The 16,466-nt window shown below is 40.9% G+C and overlaps 1 protein-coding gene across 1 annotated transcript in view; it reads left to right on the forward strand.

Moving 5' to 3' along the window:
- Positions 1 to 962: 962 nt before the first annotated feature.
- Positions 963 to 16,466, forward strand: part of ephb2b (eph receptor B2b) — a 222,287-nt gene continuing 206,783 nt past the window's right edge. The window contains exon 1 of the mRNA XM_069678316.1: positions 963 to 976. Coding sequence (XP_069534417.1) covers positions 963 to 976 — 14 coding nt within the window. The remainder of the gene's footprint in view (positions 977 to 16,466) is intronic.

Consider the following 16,466-nt stretch of genomic DNA (forward strand, 5'->3'; position numbering starts at 1 on the left):
CAGGGCCCTGAGGATAGGAGGACAGAAAGAAACAGAACAAGACTAGGTCAGAACCTAGTATGTGACTGACCACATCAGGTCAATGTGCGCTTTTGTGGGCAGTGTGTTACAAGGACTGTCCTTATGAGGCCGATGACAACGTGTTTGAAAGCAGGTGCACGCTGCGGACGTAGGTGAGGACATCAGACAAAGTGAAGAAGTAACCAGAGCCGTATAGGCAGAGAGTCGCGTCAGTGGAGGTCCAATATGCTCCATGATCTGTCATGGTGATGTTGCAACTCTCTCTCTATACGGCTGTGAAAGTACCGTCACTCAGTCAGTCAGTCAGTCACATACAGACCCATGTGTAGGGCTGTCCCCGGGGGTCAGCCAAAAAACGCAGGGGTGGGAGGGAGGGGTGCAGAATGAGAGAGCGTAAGAGTAGGTTGGAATTTATGGGAATGCTGGAAGAGGTGCGGTTGAGGCGGGGTGCTGCTCCTGAAACTTCGCTATATAGCATCAATTTCTGAATCTCTGTATAAAACGTGCGATGGATTCGGGAGCAGGACCCCCCCCCCCCCCCCCCCCAACCTGTTTCTCTTCTTTCTTTCTTCCTGTCCTACCTCTCCGGAGGGTCCCGAGGGAGTCTGTCGTGGCCAGGGTGTTACACCGGATTCCGAAGGATTCCCCACAACACCGACAGCAAAGATAAGACTCCTAGCAAGTCCAACCCGAACACAACAATCTTTTTCATTAATAAATGGTTCAGAAACATCTTGTTGATGCATCGTCCTCGCCAGTGAATTATGCGATTCTGTCTGCCAGACATCCTAATACTTTCTGTTCTGAGACCCAGGTGCAGACACAGACAGATGCTATGACATGCAGGCATCTGGTACTCTGCATAAACTGACTGGAGGATTCAAGGAGGGAGGCTTAACACCGGGCTGGAGCTGGAGATGATTGTCTGCTCACTGGAGAGCATGGAGGACGGCAGGTGAGTGCCAAGAATGAAAAGGTGCTGGGAAAGCTAAGAAGCCTTGGGCACGGGACACAAAAGAAACACTCAAAGCACAAGAAAGTGAGCAGCTTCAAAATACTGAAGTGGCCTGAAGGATGTAGCTACCACACTGTTTGACACAATGATCCAGCAATGAATGACAGGAGGGTCGTAGTAAATGTGCTGCAGGGGGTATCAGGTGTTGACAAGCAGCAGCAGGTGTGGGTGGTGTATCAATCAGGGAGCCCAGAGTGTCACACCTACACATACAAGGTCACGCTTTCCAGTCTCACCTCCCTGAACCTTTTACCTGTCCTGTTCGCCGTTTGATCCCAAGCTGCCTCTGCCTGTACGTTTTTTTGTCGTCATTTTACTGTTAAAATCACTGAACTGTTCCGGCCTGTCTAACAATCTGCATTTGGCTCCTATCTTTGCTTACAAACGTGTTAGAAAAGTCTCTCCCCTTCTTAGCAGCAGCCTTAATATTTATTCCGCGCAGCAACAAAAGTACAGACGCAGCGCTATCTCTAATTAACAGCTTGTAAATTCAACCCTTCAAAATAAAACGCCGTCCTAAATTGTCTCTGCCTCCTCTTCCTCTTCTTGAAGTCTATTCGCATAACCATCCCATCCACCTCTGATCTGCTCTCCATTTAATTAATTCTCTATTCATTAAATGCTATATATAATGTATGATTACCGTCCACTCTCTGCATTATTTGCTGTAGCTGAAATCAGTAATCCTTAGCATTAACAGACTAATGCTACTGGAAATGGAAATCCAATCCTCTGTTTTCCATCAACAATCAGAGACACCAGCGTGTGCATTAATAAAATGACCTCTGTTGTGGTGTATAGGAATAGTACTATATTCATAATATGGTTTATGGTATTTATTGAATGAAGAGTTTTCTTTAAGCTCTTCTCCCTGAACGATAAAAACAAAGATACAGGTATAAAAAGCATCTTTATAAAAACATTTGAGAGCATCACATTCTTTATTTAACAGATATTTTGATATAAAATGTGTTATGGTGGACTTTAGGTCAGGCAGGGATCATCCACAGATACCATATCAGAGAAAAAGGAACATTTTGGTTTTGTCTGGTTTTTGTTGTTCAATAATTGTACAATCAACTGTCGCCGACAAGGGCAAACGCGGCACAAAAGGTTTTTCCATTAGGAGAAACATGCTGCAAATTCAGGGACAAAGCCAACAAAAGGAGAACAATGAAAACATGCTTTAGCAGAACAAAGCAAAAGCAAACACACACACAGACAACACACAAATCTAAAACAGAAATAAGCAGAAACAGCGTACAGTTTGACAGCAGCAGTGGCAGTTACTCCAAACTACAAGCACAGTAGCTCCGGAGGTCTTATTATTGCTTTATAGGTACCAGCACCGAACAAGAACCCAGAAACAGATGCTGTCTAAGGTGTCCAGTGTGTTAAAGCGGGCCTTTGGTTTGTGTTCTCAAGTTAATTGGTCCCAGTAAATTCCCCATGGATTGTGGATTCTTTGGATTTGCAACTAACCTCGCGGTCAGACTTGAGTAAATCCAGTTGTCCTGTAACTGCACAGATCAATTTGGTGCTTCTGGTTTAACCAGTAGGTCATTTGAAGGGAGATGCGGGGAGGATGTCGACCTCCTTGTAAGCCAAACAGCTGAATACTCAGTCCAGCCAGATGATTCGTTTTATAAATTATTGATTGTATTAAAAAAGGTTTAATAAACAAGTTGTGATTGCTATGTCTGGATTTTATGATCACTAGACTTTAGCTCAAAACAATCCAAGAATAAACTCATTTTACCATTAGTGAAGTGCTGCCCCACGAGAAGCTCAAACACAGTGAGTGCAAGGAGAGCAGCCTTTAAATAAGGAGAGATCAGGCCAACGAGGGGTGACTATGGGCCTTTCCCAAACCGGACCCTCCCCACTCCCACTCCGTCGTGGAGTGAACTCCGTTTGACGTCACACTCGCAACCGAACGGAGCACCCTTCGTTTAGGTGAAGGGATTAAATGCACCGCTGAGCTTTGAGACGAACTCCCCTCACTCCGGTGGAGACAGGAAATGTGTGTAACCATGGTTTCAGGTCACCTATCAGGACGTAAGTACCAGTGAGGCAGAGTCATTAAAATCCACATCATTAGGAAAATAAACTTCATCTCGAGCTTCCATGGAGGCTTTCCTATTTGTTGCCTAAAAATATTCTTTAAACATGCTGATGACCTGCTGAGTTTTGACAGCCGTCCCTGTTGATATAAAACACTTCAGGTCAGGACATTATTTCATGTTTATCTTAATTAAAGCAGTTCTCGTTTGTACGGGTGATAACGCGGAACTTTAATTTACGTCTCTCATCTCATGACGAACTTAACACAGCGCTGCACCTGTCAGTAAGTCAGCATCGGCGCAGACTCGGAGTAAAAGGTAAAAAAATACTCGTCTTCACTGCAATATTTAATCATTTACAATTTCTTTATTTAAGAAACATCAGAAATTAACTTTAAGCATTCACTGAGTGATGTATTAAGAGTAATGGAGTTACCAGGATTACCTGACTGCTCTCTGCTTTAAACAGCTTATACTGCCCTCTAGTGGACAATGTGTAAACTGCAACGTTGTCTCTGGTCAATCAGAGATTAAAATGTGTAATTATAACCAAATGTTATCTCCTGCTGGGTGGGCCTGCTTCCATGCTACAGTGTATTTAAACAGAGCTGGTCCTTTAATGGCTTCCTGCTGATGAACTTCAAAGTAAATGTCAGAACGAGTGAGGTTTAATCTTTGTGAAATTGCTCATGCTTTACGCAGACTGATTGATTTGAGGTCTATTTATACTCGCTGAGCTCAATGGACGGATGAATGACGTCAAAGGTATTGTTGTCCTCACCTTGAGCTGATAGAAGGCAAACATTTCTGAGACGCAATAAAACATGAATTCAATGTTTGAAACTAAATCTTAGATTTAATGTATAAAAAGTCTGTTTTAGGGACCAGGGCCTGGATCGGAGTACACTTGTCCGGTTCGTTTGATTAGTGTGAACAGTGTGTACACTGATGACAGAGCTGTCAATCATGAGGTCACACCCCCTTGTGTGTCAGAAAAATGAACACTTGAAAATAAATAAGCATAAAAACCAACTATAATGACAGAAACTGTGTTTGAGAAAAAGGTATGTGACGTGTATTTTGATTTTATAATTTAAGTCCTACTTCTGGCGTCGCGTGAGTGGCAGCCAGTTTCGGCAGCTCCATCCCACTTTCTGTGGTTTTCAGTGTTTTTTTTGCAATGGTCTGCTGGGGAGGAGGGAGCACAGAGAGGGACAGAAAGAGACTGGTCAGGAGGGCCGGTTCTGTCTGGACCGTCCTCTGGACTCCCCTGCATGAGACTGCATGGGGGCCTGAAGCAGCTCCTTTAGCAGCAGACTGAGACACCCACCCTGCAAGAAGGAGGTCCTTCATACCCACTGCTGTCGGACTCAATAACACCTCATTATAGTGCAATAACTGTACTGTAACTATCATCCAACAATCATACTTCAATTATACATATTCAACTTACAATGTTGCTTTTATTACATACAAAGTTCATAAATGCTGTGCAATAATTCAGTGCAATAATCTTTGCTCCACTGTGCTATACTACTGCAATGTTTACACCATGTGTGTTTTTATCTTTAAACATGTCTGTACAATTTTCTGTGCAGAAAAATCATCCCATGCAGCTCTATCAACAATGAAAAATGTGTACATAGCCTGTATAGTTACTGTTATCTTTCTATCCTTTGCCATGTGCTATTGCCACCTGTACTTTCTGTCTAATTTTATTTTATAACTGAAGTACTTTTTTAATTTGCCTGTCTTTTGAGCTGCTGTAACAACTACATGTCCCTTGTGGGGGATCATTAAAAGCTCATCTTAACTCATGTCCCATCTGTTAACATGGAGGAGGCTGACTTTATGACCTATACTGCAGCCAGTCAGCAGGGGGCGATAGAGAAGGTTTGGCATCACTCTCGGGGAGCTGTCATGTCATCCATCTGTTTATACAGTAAATCTTACAGACACACAACTCCTGCAAAATATTATACGTTTAAAATCAGCTGCTCGGTCATGTTTTCAGGGCAGCTATTCAGACCTCATTAAGAACGGTAACTTTTCTACATTTGTCCTCATTAAATCAGTGATGCCAAGGTCATCGTCACATCATTATGTCAGATTAGATGAACTCTCACAGATTGATGACTGCCATGTTTTGACAGACACATCATCAGTGTTGTTAGGAGTAATGAAAGCCGACATTAAACAGCCTTCCAGTGCCACCCTTCTGAAACCTTGATGACAGGACGGCCTGAAGATACGAGCACTTCCTGTCTCTGTCTGTGTCCTTGTGCTTTTTACCTAATTCAGTCTGATGACAGATCATAAAAGTTGAACAAAAAGCCAATTACTGCTCCAGACATTTTGACATCCAAGTGTGTTCCTGGACGTAACATTGACGGGCAGCTTTAACCAGCTAGGAGCATTAGACACATTCGGAAACAGTTTTCCAGGATGGTTTCACCTCTTTGACTTATTGTTGTATTTCCTCGTATACGCTGTTGACCTGTCCCACTCTTTCACGACTTCACATGGTTTAAAATTAAACTTTAAGACTTTTAACTTGAATAAAATGAATGACAACACGTCGCTCCTGTTCTGGTTGACAGTGAAATGCAGAATCAACCGTATAAAGACCATACCACCTCGCTTAACCTGTTCAGGGTCACAGGGTACTGGAGCCTATACCAGCTGTCACTAGGCGAGAGGCGGGGTCCACCCTGGACTGGTCGTCAGTCAATCACAGGGCTGACACACAGAGACAGACAACCTTTGACGCTCACATTTACACCAATTTAGAGTCACCAACCTAACGGGCATGTCTTTGGCCTGTGGGAGGGAGCCGTAGGAAACCCACGCATGCACGGGGAGAACATGCAAACTCCACACAGGAAGGCCCACTACGTCCTCAAATCAATGTCAGATGTTAATACTCACTTGGACAAATCAGACACACCTCACTACATTGGATTTAATTGCTTCTAATATTTTATATTAATATTTTTATGTAAAATTGTATGTTATATATGTTATATTTTTTTCAACAGACATGCGCCATCATTGCAACCGCCACCCTTACAACAATCAACGTATGCTGCCAGCTACAGCCAGCTACAGCACCGGTAACATCTGAGTTACTGCTAACTCATTGGGATGAGTTATGTCAAATTTCTTAGAGGATTGAGTGAAGTTAACAAACTTCTTTTATTAAGATAGACTGTTGTGTTTAATTAATTCCTGTGTAAGTTTTCATTACCTGTTAGTAAGTTTTTGCATGTGATTTAATTTAGTGTTCAGTTTTCACTTCCTGTTTTATTTTGTAATTCATCCTTCTCTCTGGAGGTAGTTGTTCTACTTCCTTCCTTTGTGTCTTCTCCTTCCTGTGTGATTGCCCTTATTGTTTTCACGTGTTTCTAGAATGAATGAATGAAATAATCCTTTATTGCCCGATAGGGGAATTTGTTTTGCACCAAGAGCATGAAACATACAGAACAAAAGGCATTAACAAATATACTGGACAGTACTTACTATACATGAAATGTAATGTCATACATCATAAAAGCATCATGTGGAAACCTGTGAAGTTAAATAAAGTGCAGCCGGTTGAGACTAATTTCAGGGCTTGTTGAGCAGCTGAATACGGCATGAACCAAAGGAAGTCCTCTTTTAGTCTGCATCCTGTCTTGCCTGTCCCTGATTACCCTCACCTTCAAGTTTAGTCTTTGGCTGTGTCCGAAATCCCCCACCAATCACTATATAGTCCACTACAGAGAACTCCCTATGTAGGGAGTACTGAATGAGTGTGTGATTTCTGATACAGCCTTGTCTGTTTGTTTGTTTTTGTCTTACCTTGTACTTTGTTGGGACGCCTTCCTTTCGATTTTCCTGGCGTTCAAAGTGTTTTTCTTCCTCCTCTGGATTCCCATGAACAACAACAGCAAGGCTTTTTGTTTTGGTCTTTTTGTGTTACAATTAATTTATCTCGTTGCCGGCTATTGGGCCCTCTCTCTTGTCAAACTTGATGCATGTATACATGAACTGGCACAGATTCTAAACCACCTGCAGGACTGTAAAGCGCTTTGGATCACCTCCTGTAGCTTTTATGTGCTTGTGAGGGACCAAGCAAAGAGGCAACAGGCAAAAGTATAATAAAGAGAAAATGTACTTTAAATTGTAGAAACTCAAAGTGAGTTTTTCAGAAGAAATGAAGAAAACTACAAAACATGGCCCAAACTCAAAGGAGGTCAACTAAGCAATAAAGAAGTCAAGCTCAGCCTTACACACCTGTGGGGGTTTTATACACAAAGACCAGTCTAAGACGGACACAAAGGGGAAACTTCAGTTACTACAAACCAACCGCCTAACAAACTTAGAAGTATATCAACATAAACTAACGAATGAAGTGTCTGTGGTGAAAGACAAAAAAGTAAACAACAACAAAAAAAGGACTTTTGGCCGATCAGAAGTCGGAGTCTCCCCTTCTCCAATCCCTCTGGGTGGTAAGTTCCACTTCCTGTGGGCGGGGCTTAAAAGGCCATCTTTGACAGGCAGCAGGCCTTTAGTCAGGGGAGCTCGGATAAACAAAACTGAAAGACAGGTAAGTACATGAAATTAACCAACTAAACTGTGTGCACACAAATTAGAAAACACAACTGCCATAAATGTAATATCGATTTATTTGGTCAAAATAAAGTGTTTTATTTAACGGTAATTAAATGGCTGAGAGTAAAATGTGACCAACAACACAAAGAAATGCTAACACCAGTTGGCAGCTCAGCCACAGCGCTACATAATTAAAGCTATTTGATATGACATGTGGAAAAACGCTGGTCTAAATATGAAACATAAATGACTGAACTAGATTTACACATTACTCTTTAGATTTTAAGGTCCTGAAATTGTGCAAACTACTATAACAAATACTTCAGATAGATTTCACAAAGCAGTTCAGTTCTTGACTTTCTTAAGCAGGACTATGGTGCATTGAATTCTGGGAAAATTAGGAGTGTAACAATAACAAACAACAAAAACCTGATATGGAAACAATTTACAGCATCAGTAAACGGTGTTAATCTACGTGTTGAAAGGACAATCAAAGACGTTCAAAATTTGCTGCTACTGGTCAGCAGGTGTTGATTGTTACCATGGTAACGTGGGTCCTAGAGCTGAGTTAGCCTGGGGGTAAGGTGTCTAATTTTTTTGGCTTAAAATTATTTTTGTGAAACGGTAACTTACATTAGACTAATCTATGTGCAAAGTTAAGACTGGCCTAACACTACAGACCAGTCTGAAACATCTTTGTGAAACCGGCCCCAGGTGCTACACGGTTTTTAAAAAAGCCTAAGAAAACATTTGTGTCTTTTGAAAACATTCTGGCTTTCCTCAAACATCACTTCTTAAAAAAAAATCCTGATACGTAGTGACAAGTATGTGCCACTAGATGGCATCGCTGCTGCACTCTGGTGTGAACGCCCGCTCCTCTGAAGCAGCAGCAGTACTGAATCTCTCTCACATGCAAATAATTTTGAATGACTAAATATCTTGGAGCTTCTTTTTGGCGAATATAAAACACTGTGACACAAACTTGCGTGATGAATTATCCTGGGACTGTAATATAAGCATGCTGCGAATCCCCCATTGTGTGCTGTTTAGCATCATGTGTTTTCCTGCAGAGAAGAAAACACTATTAAAGTAAACAGCACTGGTGGCTTCTGTTGCATGTTGGCTTCACAGCCTCTTATTTATTTCTTTTTATGTGATGTTCTTGTGCCAAGTCTCTGCCGTCCTGCCAACTGTTGCCACCAACACGAAACCCACAAGAGTTTCCATCGCTGATACAAAAATTGCAATCAAGTCGTGTCCTCGGGGAAAAACCAGGGTGCATGAAGCGTCTTGGTCCTAAATGTTCTCTCGATGGCAACATGTTGAGCTGCCTGCCAGCATGACGAGCCGAGAGAATTAGAGAGGGAAAAGTGGAAAATTAAACGGTGACTATTGCCAGAACGATCGCATGGGAGCAGCGGTGAGGTTAAAGACATGTGACACTCGCATACAGGAGCACTAAATCCTCCATGTTTTCTACCTTGACCTCTCTGTAAACTATCCACTCTGCACGCTGAAGGTCAGAGCGGACGATAAAACAATTAAAGTGAGATTCAGGGCTGTTATTAAGAGAGGGAAGAAACCCAAAAGCAATCAGAGTAAAGACACTGCAGAGAAGTCGGAGATAACCCATTTTTCCAACAGCAATAGCCTCATTAGACTTAAATGAAATGCAGCTTTTTGACCCCTCTCTCTCTCTGTCTCTGTCTTCTAAAAGAACCCTGCTTTTTTGCTCTTACTTTTGCAATCCATTTTATCATGTAAAAAAAAAAAATACCTCAGGAAACGAGAACATAAGCTGTGTCTCAGTTCAGGGGCTGCATCCTTCAAAGGACGCAGGCTAGGAAGGATGCGTCATTCGTAAACGAAATGAGACGGTCTGGTCTACGGACGATTTCCTGTTTGCCTCACCAGCTGTTCCCGCCCCTTACCCCTGCGTCTCAAAGCACTTAGCTATATGAGTGAGTTGAAACCAAAAACTTTTAAAAGTGTATTCCTCGGCCGTTTAAGAGTCTGACATCTCGTTTGAATTGGCACGCAATGAATCTTGGGATACGTTGAGCCACGAAGGACGCACCTGATGGATCCTCTGATGGTCATTCACATGCTCAAGCCATCCTGGTTTATTGGGCCAGGTGTGGCTACTTCTTGTCACCCGGGTAACAACCGGAAGCCACACCTTAAAGCATACCGTCAAGCCCTCTTAGAGAAGACATGAAGCCTGGGATTGATACCATAAACTCATTAGGAAAATTACCAGCTCAGAAATATTTTGTTAATCCTCCATTCACACACATACACGACACATTTGTTGGCCGCATCTGAAGAAGCCTTAGAAATCATCACATGATGTTTGCTGTACCTTTCTGCATGTGATGCTCTGAGGTTTCTGTTATTAGGTTGTTTAAGAAAGAGAAATGGTGGTGGACAGGGGCAGTGAAAGGTTCAAAAACTAAGAGATGTTTGCAAACCATCCAATTCTTTTGAACGCCTCTTTGGTGGGAACAACGGGAACTGTCGTAGGTGAGAGCCGTTCTTTTTTAGTTTTTACTGCCGCCTTAGATCCACTCCCCTTGATGCCAAATTATTTCAACTGCAACGCCGCAATACAAGGTCAGTTACTAGGTAACTTTATTTACAACATTGACTGACAAAGCAGAGGGATATGACGTCCAGATGTTACCCTATCATTATCCCAGTGATTATTTAGTGATTAAGGAAAAACAGAACCATGACCCGGCTCTCAGAGAGGAACGGAGCCATAAGATCTGTCTTCCTTCAAAGAGCCGTAATTTCTAACACTAATAATCAGATGCTTAACGTTAACCGCGTGTCAGAAAGGGAAACCATCTTTTTGTGTCTGTATGAGAAGCCAAAGAGACGTGACAAAGCGTCTGTTTTTAAGGGACCCGGGATGAGAATGTTTTGCCTTTTTCAAATCAACAAAAAGAAAATAAGCCAAAAACAAGTCAAAGAAGCCCTCAGCTAACATCCATACATCATATTTACCCCGTTTTCCCGTAATAACAAGTAACTTTTTAAAGTTATTTTCTGGAGATCTTGACTTATTTATCTTGTTAATTAGAAGTAAAATATTGTGAATCAAACCTAAGTGTTCAGTCAGATCAGGTGAGCTGAATCGTCCTGAGTTTCAAGTATTTTCCCAGCACTACAAGAATCTCACCTGCAGACGCTGTGTGCACACTGTGCTGAGGCACACACTCATTGATTAGTCATGTCCTCTGCAGTGAAACAGTTTGATGTTTACAGACAGAACTTCTGTCGACCTCTGTGAGAAACAAGTGATCAAGTTATGTTTGCGTTTGGAGAGAACAGTAAGCTGCTTGTTTCCAGTGAGAGTGTTTAACTGCTCTGGTTTTGGTCTGAGTCTGTGTCCCTCACCAAGTTTCTACTAATAGACGCAGTATGTACCAGATGTTTCTGCAGTTAGGGCACAAGAAATCTAAATACTTTCATATTAGTAGCTCTAACAGGAAAAGATTGAAGTGCAACTAGATTTCAGTAAAAAGTCGCATTACAAATGTGGTACTTCTAATGAAACATCTCAAAGAGGCAAGAAATGATTGGACAAGGACTTTCTCTTATTTTTATTTATTTTAAATGATTACGATCTTCCAGGAGCTGTCTTTTTGCCATCCACAGTTTGTTTACACCTAAGGAGCTCAGACATCCGGAGGGAGCCCGCTACTCCTTCGCATCGAAAGGAGCCAGTTGAGGTAGTTCAGGCATATGATTAGTATGCCTCCTGGGCGCCTCCCTGTGGAGGTTTTCCAGGCACGTCCAACTGGGAGGAGACCCCGGGGTAGACCTAGAGCTCGCTGGAGGGATTATATATCCCACCACCTGGAAATGTTGCTCAGGAGAGGGACGTCTGGGCTAACATGATTAGCATGCTGCCACCGCGGCCCAACCCCGGATTAACCTCTATTTACAGATTCTACATAGAAATGTAGAATCTGTAGGCAGGGATGTGGATTTCCCGGACGGCAAGTGTTCTGGTTTCTGTTTGAACTACGCATGTAGTCCGAGTAATATTGACCAATCACGATCATGTCCATGTGGAGAGCAAAAGCAGGCGGATAGTAATGCACCGTAATGACATCCCCACTCCCATCAGCATCGCCTGACGATGATTTAGCTTCTTATTAATTTCTATACACAGAATAATCCAAATTTAACTTGAGATGAATTCCCTTGACGCTGTGTCATGAAAGCTGTTCAGCATTCAGATTTCCCGACTTCCTTGAATGCATCAGAAAAGATTGATCCGACCTCCGTTCAACAAACGAGCAGTTTAAAGTAGTTTTCTTCTCCTCTTGAGGACAGACCTGACAAAGCTTCATTTTGACTTTTTACTAATCTGCATCATGATGTTAATTAATTAATTAATTAATTAATTAAAGTCAATCACAAGAAAACGATGTATCTGTAAACAATGCAGCACGTGGAAAAGAAGGCTATATCGTCGTCCGGCTAGGGATTGAGAGATTGATAGGCAGAGGAAAATGGATGGATGGCTTTTCACCTCAATTCTCTTATTGACTTGTGGTTGTAGATTTGAATTGGTAAATTGATTTTTATAATTTAGTCAATTTTCTAGTGTGAACCGAATCATGAGAGTAGTATGTGGTGTGAAACTGGGACACAGCTGCTCATTCACTATGTGTTTACGCTCTGAGGTAAAATGTGTTAACTCAGATTTCAGACACAATCAAAACATCTTAATAATATTGCAACTTAACATCACTGACAGATTTAACTTTGCACAAGCATCAATTTTTCATCTAGAAATAAAGACGGTGTTTCAGTTTCTTTTAGCGCACTTTACACAGCACTCATCTTACACCTAAGTTACATAATGGGACGAATTAATAAAGTAAATAGAGTCTGATTTCAGACACTGTGTTAGCTCAACGACACTTGTTCTCTCATTGACTTGTACTTGACTAAAGTGCCCGTGATCCTCGCCGCTGTCGTCTAATAATGCTTCATCTCACCATCAGTACGAAGAGCCTGAGTCTATAAGAAGCCCTTTAAAAAGCACTCGATGTCAGACCCTTAAATCACTCACTATTGAACATTTCTGAGGCTGAGAAAGATTCACGCCCGAGGTTTAATGTGTGTCCACAGACGAGCTGAGCACACTGCAAACATGGCACAAACAAGCAGCCCGGGCTTTTTGTTCTCCCGCACGGAGCCCGTTGACGATTGTGTGAATCCTCCTCTGTCATTGGTTTGCTCCACGACCTCTGACCTATTTCCACTCCAGGGCCGAGAGAAGGGCATCTGGACGCAGCGTTCCCACTAAACACAGAGGTCTATGTAGGTCAGCGAATGGCCCTCAGTGTCACACAAACCATAAACAGATAGAGAACGCACGAGAGACAGCGTGTGTGTGTGTGTGTGTGTTGTGTGTGTGTGTGTGTGTGAAGAGTACAACTAACTAATCGCGGGGTTGATGTGCATTTCGCTGGATGTCACTGCACTGAAGGAAAATCCATCTGTTGTCGATGCTTCTTCATGCGTCATGCTTGTTCATCCATTCATAAGGTTCATGTAATTATTTCTTTCTGACATGCAAGGCTCCACGATCAAGCTGAACAAGCACTTTTCTATTGTTTAATACGTCTAACAGCCTTACTTTTACACTCAAAAAATCCTCACATGTGGAAGTAGTTTTGTGTAAATGTTCTTTGGAACTTAAGTAAATTAAATAAATATTTGATTAAAGCTGCATCATGATAGTTTTGACCACTAGGGGGCAGACAGAACCTAAAACGTAACCAAACTTAACTTTAAAACGATCCACTAATCCACCAAACATTTGCCTCTAATCTCAGCTCTGTGAACTCATCATCTTAGTTGATCATTAACAGTACCTTATATTTAAGGTGTAACGTATACTTGAGTACAAATTTGAGGTATTTTTACTTTACTTAATCTTACATCTTACACCTCTACAAGAGGGAACATACTGTACTTTTTACTCAATAACAATTATTTGACAGCTTTTGTTACTTTCTTAAAGTAATATAAATTGTGCAAAAGCATGATTCATGCAAACTTGCAATAATTGTCGCTTCTTAAATGTGAGGACTTGTTTCTTTTTTTTGTAGTCACTTCAATTATTTATACATATTTTAATATTTCTTTAGGTTTAAAAGTTAAAAGGTTAAAGTGTTACTTCAGGCTCTGGGTGGTTGTAAAGAGCATTTTTAGCGATGTTGTTCGTGTTTACAAACCACAGATTTACTCGATAATGGAGGAAATAACAAGCAGATTCATCTCTGATGAAACGGTCTCTAGTTACAGTCTGTTATAAAATAAATGAGGTCACTACAAATAAACGTAAATTCCTGCTTTCACATTAATGCGCATGTAGTAGTTTAAGTTAAGGTAGGTATCTGAATACGTCCTCCACCACTGCAACAAATAAATAATCTCTAGTAAAGTTGAAAAGACGGGACTATTTTATGATTTTGCCTGCAGTGTTGATTCGGAGTAACTCTATAACCAGGCTTGAGGACAGAATACAAGTAACGGCGTTACGTAAATTAGGATACAAAAAAAGGCAACTGAATTCTGTTGCAGTTACAGAAAAAAAGAGGTAATTAGATTATGGATATGTTTAATAATGGGGATTACTAGCAGGATTATAATTTTAAAATACATTTTAAAATGAAGACATTTCTCTTGTCTTTATTTGCAGGTTTAGTATCGAAGTAATCTAAAAGAAATTAGTAACTGTGTCAGAATACACTTTTAAAGTAACCCTCCCAACCCTGTCTGTAACATTACAGTAAGTCATTTCAAGTTTGTATCCAAAGACAGAAGATGTGGAGTGATGCTGCACACATGATTGACTCACTGGAGCTTAAAGGTCGTCCAGAGTGCATCTCCAGGCCGTGCGATGCTGCTCTTTCACACTTACTAATTCTGTCGATTGTCACTTACACACATTAATAACTGTGGGTGACCCATTGATCAGCCTCCCTCCAACCAGAGCCAACAACCGATGCCTCTCATTATTTCTCTGTGCAGAGGAGCTGCAGCGGGTTCATGTAGTTTGACACAGATTTAGCGGGCAGCGGTGCCTCCGGGGGTGTTAGCATTGATGCCTCCATGCTTCAGCTAACATCGCAGAGTTCAGGGGACCAAACTCTTTGTGACCCCTGTGTGACTCCTCGTGCAGCCAGGGAAGCTTATGGTGAGACTCGGAGCTGAGGAAGCTCGGGCACCAGGCCACCGCCCAGGGTTAGCCGTCACCACGTCGTGAAGCCACCCAAACAGACACGGATGAAACCCCGCTCGTCTTTGTGTCGTCACCATTTTGTCTCCTTGTATTTATTAAGATTTTAATTTGTGATTGAAGTGGGATCAAATGTTTGAAAGTTTCTTTGTGCTGTTTTGTTTCTTGTTGATTTAAAACAAAGTACGAGACGGTATACCTTAATTATCCATGTTGTGAAATTTGTTTGCATGAATAAAAACACACCAGATACATTGTAAACAAAGAATATACTCACAACCACATATTTTTCATGCTGTTGAAAGTGTGGGGTCTGTTTGTTTCTGCATGTTTTCACAGGTTTATCATTGTTATTGTATTTTTTGTAAAGCTTTTAAACTTCATGTTTGTGGTTCCAGCTTTAATCTGACCTTTGACTTTAGATACAAAAATGAAAATGTATGTGTGTTTACATACGGTATATGTATGTGTATATGAATATGTATTTTATTAATCTTGTTTTATTTAATTGTGTTTTCTATTATTATTATTATTTTGATGTTTAAAATATCAGTTTGTGGATTTATTTATTTTTCCTGACTTACTTTGAAATTAATTATTATTAAGACATATCCCACTGTACTTGTTTTGTGCAGCTCAGGCAGAGACTCATGGGAAAGGGCAAAGTTAGGGGTTAATAAAGGTCAAAACTTTAATCTGTTATGTTGTTCTCATCAGTTATAATCACATGTAAGTATTGTTACTGATAAAAGTAATTTAATGTTCACCTGCAATCCTTTTCTAAAACAAATAAAAAGTTGGTTAAAAAAAGATGAAAATCTGCATCTTTTTTTGCTCTGTCAGAAATATTAATATTCACTCTCCCTCTCCAATAAAGTCATACATAAATTAAAAATACACGTTTGTCCCTTAGAAAATCTCACTGTCCAACAAACACAATTTATACAGTAATTTTATTTTATTTATTTATTTTTTCTCTGCTTTTTTTATGTTTGACTTTTAGACTACATATCCAAAACAAAACATTATCAAATACTGATTTTAAAATAACTTAATTTAAACACAAAGCCAAAACAAACAAATATAAATTAAATGTACGAAGGAGGGAAGCCACCGGGCTTTCTTCAGGCTCACTCGCATCGAGCCGAGGATGTAGTTTAAAATGCCTTTATTGAATCAGGGCGTCTCTCGTAAAAAACATCAATGTTACAGGAGAAAACGCCGACCGGTTTCAACCCTCACCGGGTCGTCCTCAGGGCGTGGCCTCAGGGCGTGGCTAGGAAGAGTCATGAAACAGAAAGTTAGGTGAGGTTCACTTGTATATCGTCAAGTAGCCTGGATATATGAATAGCATTTAATAAATACATACATATTAATAAATCACAATGAAAAAGCATTCCCATCCATAGTTAACATGAACAGTGTTTCATCATTAATGTTACCTATAAGTAATCATTATGAAAAACAAGTACATAAATAATCAGTAGGAAACATTTTTGGACAA

Source organism: Semicossyphus pulcher, unplaced genomic scaffold (genome assembly GCF_022749685.1).
Source record: "Semicossyphus pulcher isolate SPU_LCO1_2020_fin unplaced genomic scaffold, fSemPul1.0.p SCAF_3, whole genome shotgun sequence".
In the NCBI taxonomy this organism is placed as follows: domain Eukaryota; kingdom Metazoa; phylum Chordata; class Actinopteri; order Labriformes; family Labridae; genus Semicossyphus; species Semicossyphus pulcher.